General features: G+C 35.9%; 1 protein-coding gene across 2 annotated transcripts in view; it reads left to right on the forward strand.

Moving 5' to 3' along the window:
* Window positions 1-13644, forward strand: part of LAMA1 (laminin subunit alpha 1) — a 109975-nt gene that overhangs the window by 76800 nt on the left and 19531 nt on the right. For both annotated transcript variants that reach the window (XR_011323964.1, XM_069779038.1), the window contains exons 36-47: window positions 38-200; window positions 2543-2753; window positions 2996-3112; window positions 3205-3368; window positions 4488-4626; window positions 5885-5978; window positions 7240-7356; window positions 9294-9476; window positions 9793-9947; window positions 11685-11828; window positions 12649-12782; window positions 13014-13164. Coding sequence is in view for 1 of the 2 variants with exons in the window: in XM_069779038.1 (XP_069635139.1) it covers window positions 38-200; window positions 2543-2753; window positions 2996-3112; window positions 3205-3368; window positions 4488-4626; window positions 5885-5978; window positions 7240-7356; window positions 9294-9476; window positions 9793-9947; window positions 11685-11828; window positions 12649-12782; window positions 13014-13164 (1772 nt within the window). In the remaining variant the exon portion in view is untranslated. The remainder of the gene's footprint in view (window positions 1-37; window positions 201-2542; window positions 2754-2995; window positions 3113-3204; window positions 3369-4487; window positions 4627-5884; window positions 5979-7239; window positions 7357-9293; window positions 9477-9792; window positions 9948-11684; window positions 11829-12648; window positions 12783-13013; window positions 13165-13644) is intronic.

Below are 13644 nucleotides of genomic sequence, written 5' to 3' on the forward strand. Positions count from 1 at the left end.
TTAATGGTATGACTAAATTGTTTACTTTCCTACTTAGTACTTGCTGAAGTTGCTATGTCACTAAATGAAACACTGGGCCTGGATCTCCCGCTGTCAAATATTACATCTCAGAGCCTGCAGGATGATATTTCTGCCCTTTTGGATGCATTGCGCAAGAAAGATTTTGTTCAACAGCACCATAATGCTACCAGTGTCCTAAAGTAAGCCTGTTCTACTGAAAACTTTATTTTGCATATGTCTATACTATGCAATACTGCTTTTTGGAGAGGTATCTGGAGAAACATTGTGCCATAATAAGAGGCAGTGTGATGGATAACTAGCCCAGGCAGAGCTATATGAAGTCTGAATTTGGAGTTACAATTTGAAGATATTTGGGCATCCCACATGATACTAATATAGCCAAAGCCTGTTTATTTGGATGTGATACAAAATTCCCTTTGCAGTAAGTGAAAAGACTCACTTGTTTCAGTTGGTTTCAGATCTGGCCCGAATACATATCTCCTTGTTGTTTTTGGCTAGGAGACATCATAGAACTGTCTCAGTCAGTTACAAGCCCAGGACGTCAGGCCTGCTGAAGGACACGACGATTTATTGTCACTGGAATATACATCACTTTGATTTGTGAATGAAACCAAGGCATTTGTTTCAGCGTTCTGGGCCACTGTTTAGGATTGCATTCCATTGTCTTGATTTTCTTCCCCAGTTAAAGGCTATTTTAAAATGGCTTTTGTATTCATTATTAGTGCTTATTGCTAGACTTGGCAATGTGAAACATTGACTGTTCCAACAGTCAGCAAAATTTTTGTTCCAGCTTCAGAAATACCAAGTATTGCCCTAGCCCACCGATGCTGTAAGATTGTTAACATTGGCTTCAAGGGACAAAGATTTAGACCACAGTGGAACATTTCTGAAAATTTGACTTTTCTTTATTAAGTGCTTTGAATTAGGCAGGATAGAATGTTTGTGCTGTTAGCATGTCTGACTTTGTTCAACAGACTTGTGCTTGTCCTTGTGCTGAATATTAAATTGTACAGAAGCTAAATGGACGTGAAAATGGACTGGAAACGTACCATTTATTCTTATATGTATTAGGAACTTCAAATAGCTTTTTTTGCACTTACAGAAATGTCTCAAAATGTCCTATTTCATAGTAACAGGGTGTTCTGACTTTCAACATCAGCTTTTGAGCTGTTATACAGGGCATTTGTAAATTAACTTTTTCAATTCTCAAGTCTGTTGAAATTTCTGGATAGTTCTCTGGTAAGTGTTATTTGAGAGATCGAAAACAGTTAAGAAGATTTATAAGATTGTTTCCTCTGCAGAATTTATCATGCAATGGAGCTGTAAATTCAAAACTGATTTAAATAAGCAGCTTGCCGGTCCATTTTTTAGGGAGCAGAAGTTACCACATGGCTCACAGTGCACTGAGCCTGTGATGACATACTGTTAAGCAACATTCGTAATTGAGGTCTCTGCACATTTGCCATGTAAGGCAAAGTTCCTGAACAATTTGGAATAGAACCTTTTTACTCTACACTGAAATAGAAGCCAGTACTGTCTTGTAAAATTCTTTCATTCTTGTAGCTTTTTTAAGGCTATGGCTTCTGAGTGTAAGGACTCTGAATAATTAGTTTTAGGAAGTGGATGCAAATGCACATCTGCTGTTCAGTAAGAAAGATGGAATGTGTTTTGCTGTGTATAATTGTGAAGTAAACTAGGTTTCTCTTGCTTTGGCTAAAGAACTATATGATTTGAAATGAGATTAAATGGGACAAACGTTTATGTAAAAGTATCATTACAGGAGTTGCAGTGTGCAATGTATGTGCTGAAATGAAGAGAAACAAAGGGATAGACTTTCAGGATAATTTTAAGTTCAATTCCTTCAATACTGGAAAGTGTTCAAATGGAGATCCAAATATTCCCAAATAGAACAGCTGAAGTGATTAACTACTGAAAATTTGGGGTGATTTGATATTTCCCAGATAATGTCTGTTACTGATTAAAAAAGATTAAGTGCAGAGATTACTCATTTCAGTGTTCATTTTAATGAGGCTATTTATTTTTATTTTATATTTAAACTTTCCAGGACTCTTGAGTTATATGTCTTTCAGTTCTGGTTACTTGTTTCTTTCCAGTGTCAGTCCTCATAACTCATGTTTTGATCCTACATTTAAAATATGAATCACTACTTTTAAGATACAGAGCAGTTCCAGAGGAATGTTTCACAGAGATTTTGATATGAGGGATGTCCCAAATTAAGTCTAAGCAAATGTGATTTATACTAGCCCCTTTCCCTTCTAGTCACCACATACAGAGTTTATGAACTGTATTACTGCCCTCTCCCCCAGCCAGACATCTCTTTGTGTGGTAAGATGAGTAACTAACCTACTGTGTGTATGTATGTTGTTATAGAAAAAAATTGCAGACCTTCTAAGGAGATCCATTTAAATTAATTTCACATGACCCCATTTTCTCCTCAAGAAATCTATGACTAGGTTTCTCCTTCACTGTTTATTTATTTTCTGATTCCTCTCTTTGTCAGAGCTGCAGAAAATCTGTTGATCCAGGTTCAGAAAGAATATGTTAAACCCCAGCAGGAGCTTGCTGAACTAAAAAAGGATGCAAGCCAGCTCTTATCAAAGCACAACAGCAGACTGGAAGATGCCCAGGACCTGGTGAACGAGGCGCTCTCTAACGTTAATGAGACCAATCGCTTGTTTCCTCTTATCTCTAGCAACCTGGCAGAGTTAAATGTAAGACTGGACAGTCAGTGTTGTTGCATAAGAAATATTGAATATGAAATTGTGTTTAAAAGCTGCTTTCTAGACTTTAATAAAATTGTACCTCTTTAAACATGTTCACATATGTAATACCTTAAAAACTCAAAGGAAGCCAGACCCCTGTTTGAAAACAAAAAAATGATTACGTGTTATGTGAACTCATCTGCACTAGCTGACTTTACAGACTACTATAAAACACTTGGTTTATGCTATAGGACAAAAAGCTAAATATAAAGGAAGGTGAAGAAGTCTCAACTACGCTCATTGAAGAAGGGAAGGTCCTAGTGAACGCTGCTGCTGCTCTTACCCAAGATGTAAAGAACTCTACATCTGTAAGTTCTTAAGTTTTAACATCTTCTTTGACACTATCAAGTGTAGTTTGCTATTGAAAAAAAAAAAAAAAGGAAACCATTTTGTTGTGCAGAACCTGGAGGTCCACCATGATGGGTTAGTCCTATGGAGCACCAAACTGCGACACCACGTGGATGAGCTGGTGATGCAGATGTCTGTGAGAGGAGTGCTTGACCTGGTATACAGAGCCGAGGACCATGCCACCCAATTCCAAAGACTCGCAGATGCACTAGAGAGGTGATAAACTCAAGAAATATGAAATTGGGAGAGATTTACAGTAGTCTCAGATTTAATTTAAATAGGTGGTAGCTTAATCCACTGAAGGAATTCCATGCCCATGGCAGGGGAGTTGTACTAGATGATCTCAAAGGCCCCTTCCCACCCAAGCCATTGTATGATCAATTTCTATTCTTCATTTCAAGTGCTTTTTACTTCTAATGCAGTGTACCTTTATTAAATGATATGGAGGGGGTTGATTAGTCTCCTATTTCATGTGGCTGACTTACACAGTAACTAGTGAATTAATAAATGCCAAGTGAGTATATCATGGTATGGCTTGAAAAACTTCTGGTCTGTGTATGAATACTTCTTGACAATATATCTCTGAATCTCATCAAGAAACTATTTGTACTATGCCTCCATTATTGTTGCTTTCAAAGCATCTTGCAGAAATGAGTGGGTTGCAATCTCAAATCCACTCAAATGCACTCTTAGAATTTAAAAGTTGGGAATTCATTCCAGTTAATTCATTGGAAATTAATCTTCTATCCCAGAAATCCTTCTAGGATTCTTACTGTTTTGTCTTTTAAAGTCAGCAGATATGTGTTAAAAGTTAAATCATATGATTGGAAAATTTACGTGTATTTTGAGTATGAGAACAGAAAATTTTGCTCTGAGTAACGTTGAGCAACATTGTTGACTTCAATGCAGCCAGATAAACTCAATAAAGCAAAATTTAATACAGAATGGCTTTCAGATGCTTATCATTTCCTCCTAGATTCTGTTATTTGTCTACTTTGCTTATGAGCTCCAGCTGGGAACCTGTTTTTCTGTTCTGTTTAGGTGATGAGATTTGTTTGTTCTAAGTGACTAAGTGGCTTTATAAACCGAAAAACTGACCATAAACAAAAAGGATCAAAATAGAAAAAAGCTGGATTAAAAACATCTTTGAACTGATTTTTTCAGTTCAAAATAATGAACTTAAAGCTCCTTACGTAACATAGGGCAAGATGTGCTCATTTTTTTCAGAATGCATCATGTATTATAGAAAGATGTGCATGTTGTAACTGAAGACGTGGAACTTAGTGCTTAAGACACTCTCATGAAAACAGAATTGCTTGTTAATTCTCTGTTTAGTGGCCTCTCTAAAGTAAGAAATGTGACTCTGAACACAACTGCTGCTGTCTATACACACTCCAGCGTTAAAAGCGTGATTGAAAGAACAGAGAGTTTGGCAGATGATGCATCTAGAGTTGTGAATGGCCCCTTGGATTTAGTAAGTATCAATATTAGTATTTTAATTAACGTCTTTCCCTTTCTCATTTTGGAATATTTGTTCTAATTGTTTTTGCACTTGCTGAAATTTGAGTCGTCTTGATGGAGGCATGTATGGCAGTCTGTCCTACCAACTGGTATATACTGTATCCTGAATCTGTATGCCAAAGCAGTAATGGTACTAGATTTCATGTTCTGCTTACTTTGCTTTTCTCTCTGCCACAGTACCATTTTACCTTTTTGTTTGTTTGTTTCTTCTTTAATGTTTAATGCATGCTTATCTGGACTGTAGTTGATTCTATGAGTTTTTATATCAGTCATCTGACAAGTGTTCCTGTGGAACTTAAGTTCCTAAAAATGTCTGGCACTCCCTTCCACCTTTGGAATTCTTCAGCCATCTCTTTATTTGACCTGTCCTTCTTCCGTTTCTATCTAGGTATTCCCAACAACAGATATTTCTTTTGGTCGAGGATGTTTCATAACAAATGTATGTTTGTGTCTCATCTGCTATCCCTCTGCCTTGCAAGATTATCAGGTTGTCATTGAAACAGTAGAGTAAAAAGACCTGACCAGTTACCAGTCTGACCTTATTACTTTCATACTTTTCTATTTCCCCCCCTCTTATCTTTTTCTGCTTTTTGTGATTGTAAACCCCAGGAAGGAATGGGATATGTTTTACAAGTGTCATGCACATTATGCCTGAAGAAACAAATATGTGACAACACATTGACGTGATAGTGATCAAAATAATTGGCATTGTCTTGTGACCTTGCATGTTATTTTATAGCAGTCTGTGTTATTAAAGCTTTGTACAGCATGAATCCTTCAAGGTACTTTTCCAGATTTTCCAGTTGAAGAAATGGATTAAAAGAACACTTTAAAGACTGGAATTTTGAGATATCTCACTTGAAAGTGTTCAGTGCTGGGAATTTTTATGTAGGCCTGGAACTAGAATTACTGGTGTTCCAAAAGGCAACATTGAATCAGTAGCAGTATTCAAATTAGAATTTGGTAGGTTTTGTTTCACAGGTTTTTGTTATTTTATTTTTTTTATTAACTCACAAAGACATTCAATGTCACATTCTTGGACAAATGATTGCAACTTGTATTTTTTTAATTGATGCTTAATAAGGTAATAAATAGAATATCTCATAAATAACGAGAATGTTCAGTAACTTGAAGTAGACATCTGGAGATACTTAAAGTTTTCAGCTGAATTTTTGTTTTTCACCTGTGGCAACTGATACTGTTTTTTTCAGCCAGAGGAGTCCCTCAGTCTTCTTGGAAAAGAAACTCTACTGCTTAGCTCCAAATTTCAGAATGAAGCTAAAAATCTGAAAAAAAAAAGTGATGGTCAGTTCTTTAGAGTTCACATTTCTGCTTTTATTTCTTTTTCTGTATCCTGTTTTGTGGTGTGGGGGTTTTTTTGTTTTTTTTTTGTTTGTTTTTTAATGAGCATAAGCTAAGGTAAAATACTGCATATAACTATGACTATATACATATTTTCATACAATTAAGATTAACTTATTATGGAGTCATGTAGTACTTTACTTTTTTGGGTAAGAATACAGTTTTTCTCTGTAAACATTAAAAAAAATTGGCCTTCACTATACCTCATTTACCTCCAAGCAATGCTTTCTTTAAATGGTTGTTTTTCTAAATTTTATGAATTAAATCATTAGAGATTATACAGTAGACGAACAAACATAATTCTTGAAGAAATCCATTAATCCAATTTCATCTAATAAATCATGGATTACACAAGTATGTAGGATGATATATTTAAACCATAATAATTTTTACTTGTTCCTTCTACACCGTTGCAATACAGTAACAAGCTGAACATTTTTTGTCTGTGCAAAGTACCTTTTGGCCCAGTGTCCCTCTATAAATTCCAGAATCCTTTTGTTTTTTTATTTCTCCAAAGATATCAGCAAGGCATTGAACTCTGCACCATGGAAGTTCAAAAGTATTTTGAACATACACTTTGTGTAGGAGCAGAGGTTGGCCCTAAGGGAAATTTTGGGCAAAATTGGACAAAGTGAATGTTTTGCAGAGATAAACTTATAACTGTAAAATGGTCTTTGCTTTTAATATCAATGGCTTTACAAATATGTATGCATTTTATGTAATTCAGATGGACAGAATACATACCTTTTTTGTTCCTTCTGTTCTGCATATTTTTATTTCTAGTGAGAGGATTCTGCAAACAGATCACAAATAAATAAAAGAAAAACACTTCTTTGACTCCTGTCATATATCACAAAAAGTGAAGAACGTCATAAAAATAAGAGTTCACAATCATAGAATCATTTTAATTTAGAGCCTTTTCCTGACTATGTTTCTACCAATTCAGCCTGATGGAATTGGCCAAAAAGCGTAACTTTGAATGCGACAGTGCCCACGGGAGCTTATCTGTGCATACTGCATTTATTTTGCATTCCTGCTTGTAAAATGCAAATTCTGTTGGGGAAAAAAAAACCAACAAAAACCCCAAAACAGAAAGTTCCATTTATTAAATAAGTGAATGCTTGTTATCCCTATACATAGCATTTGTGTGGGTTGTATGGTATTTGTTTATGCATAGAAAAATCACACTTATTTCTTCCAACAGGCCTTTTATTTGGATTGAATGGGTTGAACAAAAAGGTAGAAAATATTCAGGAAAGTACTGATAAAATTGTCAACCAGCTTAATGATTCCCTGTTGACACTAAGAGCATTGCCTAATGGTAAGTGAAATTTATATTGACATTCTCCTTATTAGAGAACCGTCTAGTGCAATTGTAATAAAATGCTGTTCATTGTCTGATTGCAGAGACTTAGCAATAACCTATGCTGGAGACTTAGCCTCTTCCCTTACAACGAATACTTTGCATTTTTTTTTAGTAAACCCATGAAACAACTGGGTTATCATAAAGGGTCTGTAGTCTGATTCCCATTTCACACTGCTGTAAATCAGGAGGGGCTCTGAGAGCAATATAATTGCACTGATATAAGAAGAGAGTGAAGTTCTAGAATATTTAATCCCACATAGAGAGTGACATATATGGAACTGTGAGGTTTTGCTTTCTTTTGATAGCTTGTTTCAAAATTCTTTATACTGTGCTGTGAATCTTATCTGCATCTAAATGGTTTCTTGTTGTAAATGCTGACTTCATTTAACCTATTAAAACATTCTTTCTGTGCTTTTCCAAAACAAAAGAATTCCTTTTGGAAAAAAAAGTCATTATTTTGGATAAAGGCAAGACCTAGAGTTCATGGAAACTAATAGAGAAAATGTCTTTGAAGTTGTGAATAAGAGGGTCTGAAATACTTTGCCAACCTTAATAATTTTTTTTAAGGTAGAAAAACACTCATAAAGACCTCCTGCCTGGGTTGTTGGGCTGTACTGTATGTCCAGATTAGATTGCTAAGTCCAAAGCTTTAAAATACCCATTTTATGACTCAGGTTCTTAACTCACACTAAAGGGTGATATTAGTGATAAAGTTACACTGGATATTAATTGCAGGATGCTATCATCTAACCTAAAGCTAAACATTGAAAATTAAGGCATTATTAAAATCATAGGACTGTTCCCCTTAACTCACAGATTAACATTGTTTGATTTCAGTTTTGTGTTTATATTTCTTGAAGTTTTCTCTCTCTCTTTAATTTTTTTTTTTTAAATTTTTATTATCTGGGCAGAGATTCATGGTGACATTGCCCTCTGTATAGGGTACTGGTGGTGAAGAAGGATCCCTGCAAACCTAAATCAGGCCTTTCGTGCCAGCTGCAGCATCTTCCCACTATTCTGGGCACAGGGGGTGTAAGGGGTAGACTGAGACTGGGAGTGGTGCACTCACTAGATAAGTAATCGCAGCCCAAAGCAAAGGGTGTAGTAGACCTCTTGCCTCACCAGCTTTCTGTAGGATTCAAAATGTAAGTCCCAGACTAGTGACTCTGGGTGCCAACACTTATTTAGGGAACTTAAACACTATGAGCCTGATGTATTCATATAATCTTCCTGCTGAGATAGGCAGAATCAAGTTCCCCATCACTGCCTTCTGTGTCTGTATTGTATTCAGAGCTGGTCATGAAAAATAAAACATTTTTCCTAGAATTTGAAACTTGGATTAATCAAGTCTTTTGATCAAAAGACTTGAAAATCTAAACTGATCAGCCTTAATTAAAATTGCTGCACATTCTATTATTTATATATGTGTGTAATATATTTTGTTATTATATACCTCTGTGTGTATGAATAAACATAACTACATCTATAGCTAGATCCATATCTGTATCACCAGCTTGGGAACATTTACCCTGTGTTTTGTCCAGGGCCATAGCCATGGCCATTTTCCAACTTAGTAACTGGGCAAGAGGTGTTGCACCAGCCTCCTGGCACTCCAGTTTCACAGAAAGTAAACTTCCCACTCTGTAAGCCATGGCACATTCAACAGTTAAGCAAAGTTAGATCACAGTAGGTCTTGGTTTGGAGCTCCCCTCACAGACTGAAAAAATACAAACAAACAAACATATAACTCTTGCTATGAAAGGAATGTAACTGACAGCATTTCTAGTGTGTTGACTATGTTTGTAATGGTGTTGTTATGAAGTCAGGCCTTTATTACTCCCAGGTATGTATGAAAGCTGTGAATTTTTTTTAACCTGGGAACTGTGTTTCAGATACAAGGAAATACATGCTTGAAGTGAAAGAGCTGGCTGTGTCTGCAAACACCAGTGCTGTAGTAGGTTTAAGTCACATTGGGGATTTCAGTCAAAAGCTGCTGAATACTTCCTCTACATTGTCCCGAGTTAATGACACATTGAGGAAAACTAGTGAACTTATAACTGATTCATCAAAAGCTGGTAAGTTTGCTGCTTCATTGCTCTTTAGAAATGTCACTGCTTGCAGAAGCAGTACTAATACTCAGTTTTAATAGGCATTAAATGTGAGTCTGGTGGACTGAAAGTTTCTTCCTAATTCAATAAAGATGTGCTAACTTTTTAAAAGACCTCTAAAGCTGTCACATGGGATACCCTTAAGTATGGATATTCCTTACTGATGTTTAAAATTGCTGAAAACAAAATGATCAGAAACAGGCCACCTTGGCTAAGTATTTTAGCAAAAAACAAGTACATTTCTCTTTCAACCTGCCTCAAAATTTCATTTATGTTTTGGCAGCAATCATAGCTGAAAAACAAGTTAGAGAAGTTGAAGCACAAGCAAGTCTTTTATTGGATAGGCTGAAGCCCTTGAAAATGCTAGAGGAGAACCTGAACAGAAACTTGTCTGAAATTAAAGAGCTCATCAGCCAGGCCCGCAAGCAGGCAGCATCTGTAAGTTCCATCATCCCAGACTTGAACAGCTTCACTTTCACTTTTTAGCAGGGAAGCTCTTCAAGATAAAGAGCCTAAAACTTACTGTCAAAGTACCTGGTTGTTATGGGATCTCACTGAAGTCCAAGAGTACTAACTGATGTTAAAAGCATACTGGCAGGGCTGTTGGTACACTTTATAGTTTTAGCTTCAAGTTTCTTACTGTATTTGTGAGTTTGTCAGAACAGCGAGGCAGTAATTTATTTACTATTTCCTTTTGTTTCCTGTAAAAATAATGAAATACGGTATGTCAGAAAGCAATCAGAGGTATTTTGGTGAGAAAGAGACAAGTGAGGGGATGGTGCTGCCATTCTTTTTAGGACAAGATGTTAATTTCTAAACTTATTTTAGAGATTAATGGGGGATGCCTCCATGTAACATCGAATATCATTACAAATTTTTTAACAGGACTGTTGATTCTATCAATAAATTTGCCATCTACGCCCTGCCATATCCATATGTTCTTCTTTACAAGAAGCTGCCATGCACCCAGAATACTTTTAAGACAAATAATATACTTGTTTTTGAATCTCTGCCCCCCCTTAAAGACAATAAAAGTGAATCAACTATATTATGGACCTCATTAAACTGTGAGGGGAATATGAAAATGACTTTGCACTCAGTAATATTTGTTATGCCTCTGGCTTTAGTATAGGTATGTTATTGTAAAGTTTAGGGAGGTTTTGTTTTAAAAAGTAAGAGGCTTTCAGTTCTTTCTGCAAATATCTTTCATTATATGGTTATTGCTTCTCTGTCACAGTCTACTGAAGCTTAATGAATCTACTGCAGAAAAGAGGGAGTAGTATTTTCTGAAGTGTCATAAACTACAGACGTTCCTGGCGGGGTGAAAAGAAGTAAAAGCAAAATCCCATTTTCCAAATCTGAGTTTGTTCTGGTTTTTGTTAAACTTTTACTACATGAGAGACTTTCTATATCTATCCATATGCATATGCTCACGTGTGCTTTATGTGTTTAGTTGTTGCAGGCATATTCAATGAAGTTGAGGCTTTTTTGTTGTTAAAATGGGTTTTCTGTCATGCTACAAGCTCCTTGTAGTTTGGCTGCATTTAGCTTGAATTGCTATCCTATCAGTATACTAGACAGTGTTCAAAGGAGTTAGTGGTATGACAATGGGAATATGAATTTCTCTACTTAATCTTAAAATAGTTTAACTGGTAATATATGCACAAATGTATCTTTTGAATAGTCATGCAAACTGTGTTGTAAAACGTTGAAATAACAAGAATTATTGCAGACTGTCTGCTTTTTAAATTTAAAAACAAAACAAATTTCAACGTAGACTAGAAATTGTTTCTTTTTTTTAAAGGTTTTTAATTTCTGTATCTCTATTTTCTGATATTATTACAGTGGCTTTTACTAATATATATACTTCTGACCCAAGATTTATTGTTATTTTCTGAGGTATTTGAATAGCTAAATTTACTGGCTTCAAATCTCCTAACTGAATGTGTGAATTATGACAGAATTTGTTCTTTTCTATTTGTGAACCTGTTTGTCAAGTGATTCCTAGGAGATTGCTATGATCTAACCCAGGTAGCAATACTTAGATTGCATGAAAGTATCTCAGCAAATAGGTTGTATTTGTTGGTCAGAAGCTAAGTACATATTCCAGAAATATGTGCTGTGTACACTGAGTCTTGTTTAGATTCCATTTCCTCCTTCCCCCCTCCACCCCAGATTAAAGTTGCAGTGTCAGCAGACAGAGATTGCATTCGTGCCTACAAACCCCAAATTTCATCTACGAATTACAACACCTTAACGCTCAATGTGAAAACTGCTGAACCAGATAACCTCCTTTTCTACCTGGGTAGCAATGGAAAGGTAAGTTTCTGGCATACATTTACTGAAGGTGATGGTAGTAAAATGTTTTAAATGACCATATATATGTTTTTTCCTACTTGACTTCAAACTAAGTATCCAGGTGAGGCCCCTGGCAGACAAATGTGTTCACTAGGGGTGGAAATATTTTTGTGCCTTAGGTGATTCCAGAGATCCTCAAAGGTAGGGAATAAAACCACCTGATTTCTCAGCATTGCCTCTTGGCCATGTCATGAAACTCCCCCTTCCTTTTCCCATGCTGTGCATTAACTTCATGGAGTGTAACACTCTGTGATGCTTTCATATAGCATGCTGGAGTATATCAAGCAATTTCTCTGGTATTGCAGAGAAAGTACTTGAATTTGGCCCTCATGAGCATGGTGCATCTACTCACTTGAAACGGAGCATGATGGCTCACTGTCACATTGCCTTCCTCTTCCTTCCCTCTGTAATCCTAATAAACTCACACCTATTAGCTCCTTGTGGCATGCTATAATGTGATAGTACTTTTTCATAGACTGGTAGGTCACTTCACATACACTCAGAAGTGCGTATTTCTGTATGGCTACGTGTGTGTACATCACATTTTTATATATCTATAAAGAAAACATTCACCTACTTGTGTATAAGCTGAGGTTTTTTGTTTCATTAGAAGTAAAAATGAGTAAAAACTAGGCCTGATTTTGCTAAAAGTCAACTCCCATAATATGGGAAGTAGGGACAGGAGTCTGGAAAGACTTTCTCAATGTTACATATTAAAAGACACAAAGCAGAAACTACATGTTCAATGTCCTGTATTAGAATAAGCCCTGTTGTTTTTCAGGCAGACTTCCTTGCGGTGGAGATGCGACGTGGTAAGGTAGCTCTTCTTTGGGATTTAGGCTCTGGATCAACAAGAGTGGAATACCCTGATTTTCAAATTGACAACAACAAATGGCACAGAATACATGCAACCAGGTAGTTAAAATGAGAATGGCATAAATGTAGGATAGGAAAATTGATTATTATTAATTTTAATGAGATGGCTGTATTGTAGAAATGTCCAGCGACTTAGTGAGTGAACTTGGCATAAACAACACAAATCATCTTCCAGTGACAAGATTTTTATTGTCCTTAAAAAGAGCAGCCAATAGCATGTGTTGATTAAGCCTGGTGATTTCTAAGACTATTAGTATTTGTACTTGGCAGGTTTGGAAAAACAGGTACACTCAGCATAGAGGAAATGAACTCCAATCAGAAGCCTTCATCTAAAACTGCAACCTCTCCGGGGACAGCCAGCATACTGGATGTTAACAAATCAACCCTAATGTTTATTGGAGGACTTGGAGGGCAAATCAAGGTTAAATTCTGAGATTAGCAGTCTGTAAAATGTTTTAATCATGTTTGAGAGATACTTTTGACTTAGAAATAATTGCATGAATTTGTAACTTCATCAAGAAATGCCAGGTACTCTGAACATAAAGCAAAGATGCTATAAGGATATTCTAGTATCCTGAAGTTAATTTTCCCTGGAAATTTGTGCATAAAGTGTTAACCAGGACAGGCTCTGTGTGCATGCATGATATGTAGATATTACACAAAGAATTTGTTTTTCTTTTCCTTCTTCCATGGCTTCTTTTAGTTTGCCATTTTTATTCATGCAATGAGGCATGTAAATAGGTCAAGGACATAGTTATTTTACTTTTTTACTTGCTGCAAATTTATGTATTATGATTTAAATTGTAATTGTTATTAGTTATGCTAAAAAGTGTTCTTTTATTATGATTTATATCTAATAAAGTTAGAGTTCGCGGAAAACAACCGAGCAAAAATTTGGCTG

This window comes from Haliaeetus albicilla, chromosome 3, assembly GCF_947461875.1.
Source record: "Haliaeetus albicilla chromosome 3, bHalAlb1.1, whole genome shotgun sequence".
In the NCBI taxonomy this organism is placed as follows: Eukaryota; Metazoa; Chordata; class Aves; order Accipitriformes; family Accipitridae; genus Haliaeetus; species Haliaeetus albicilla.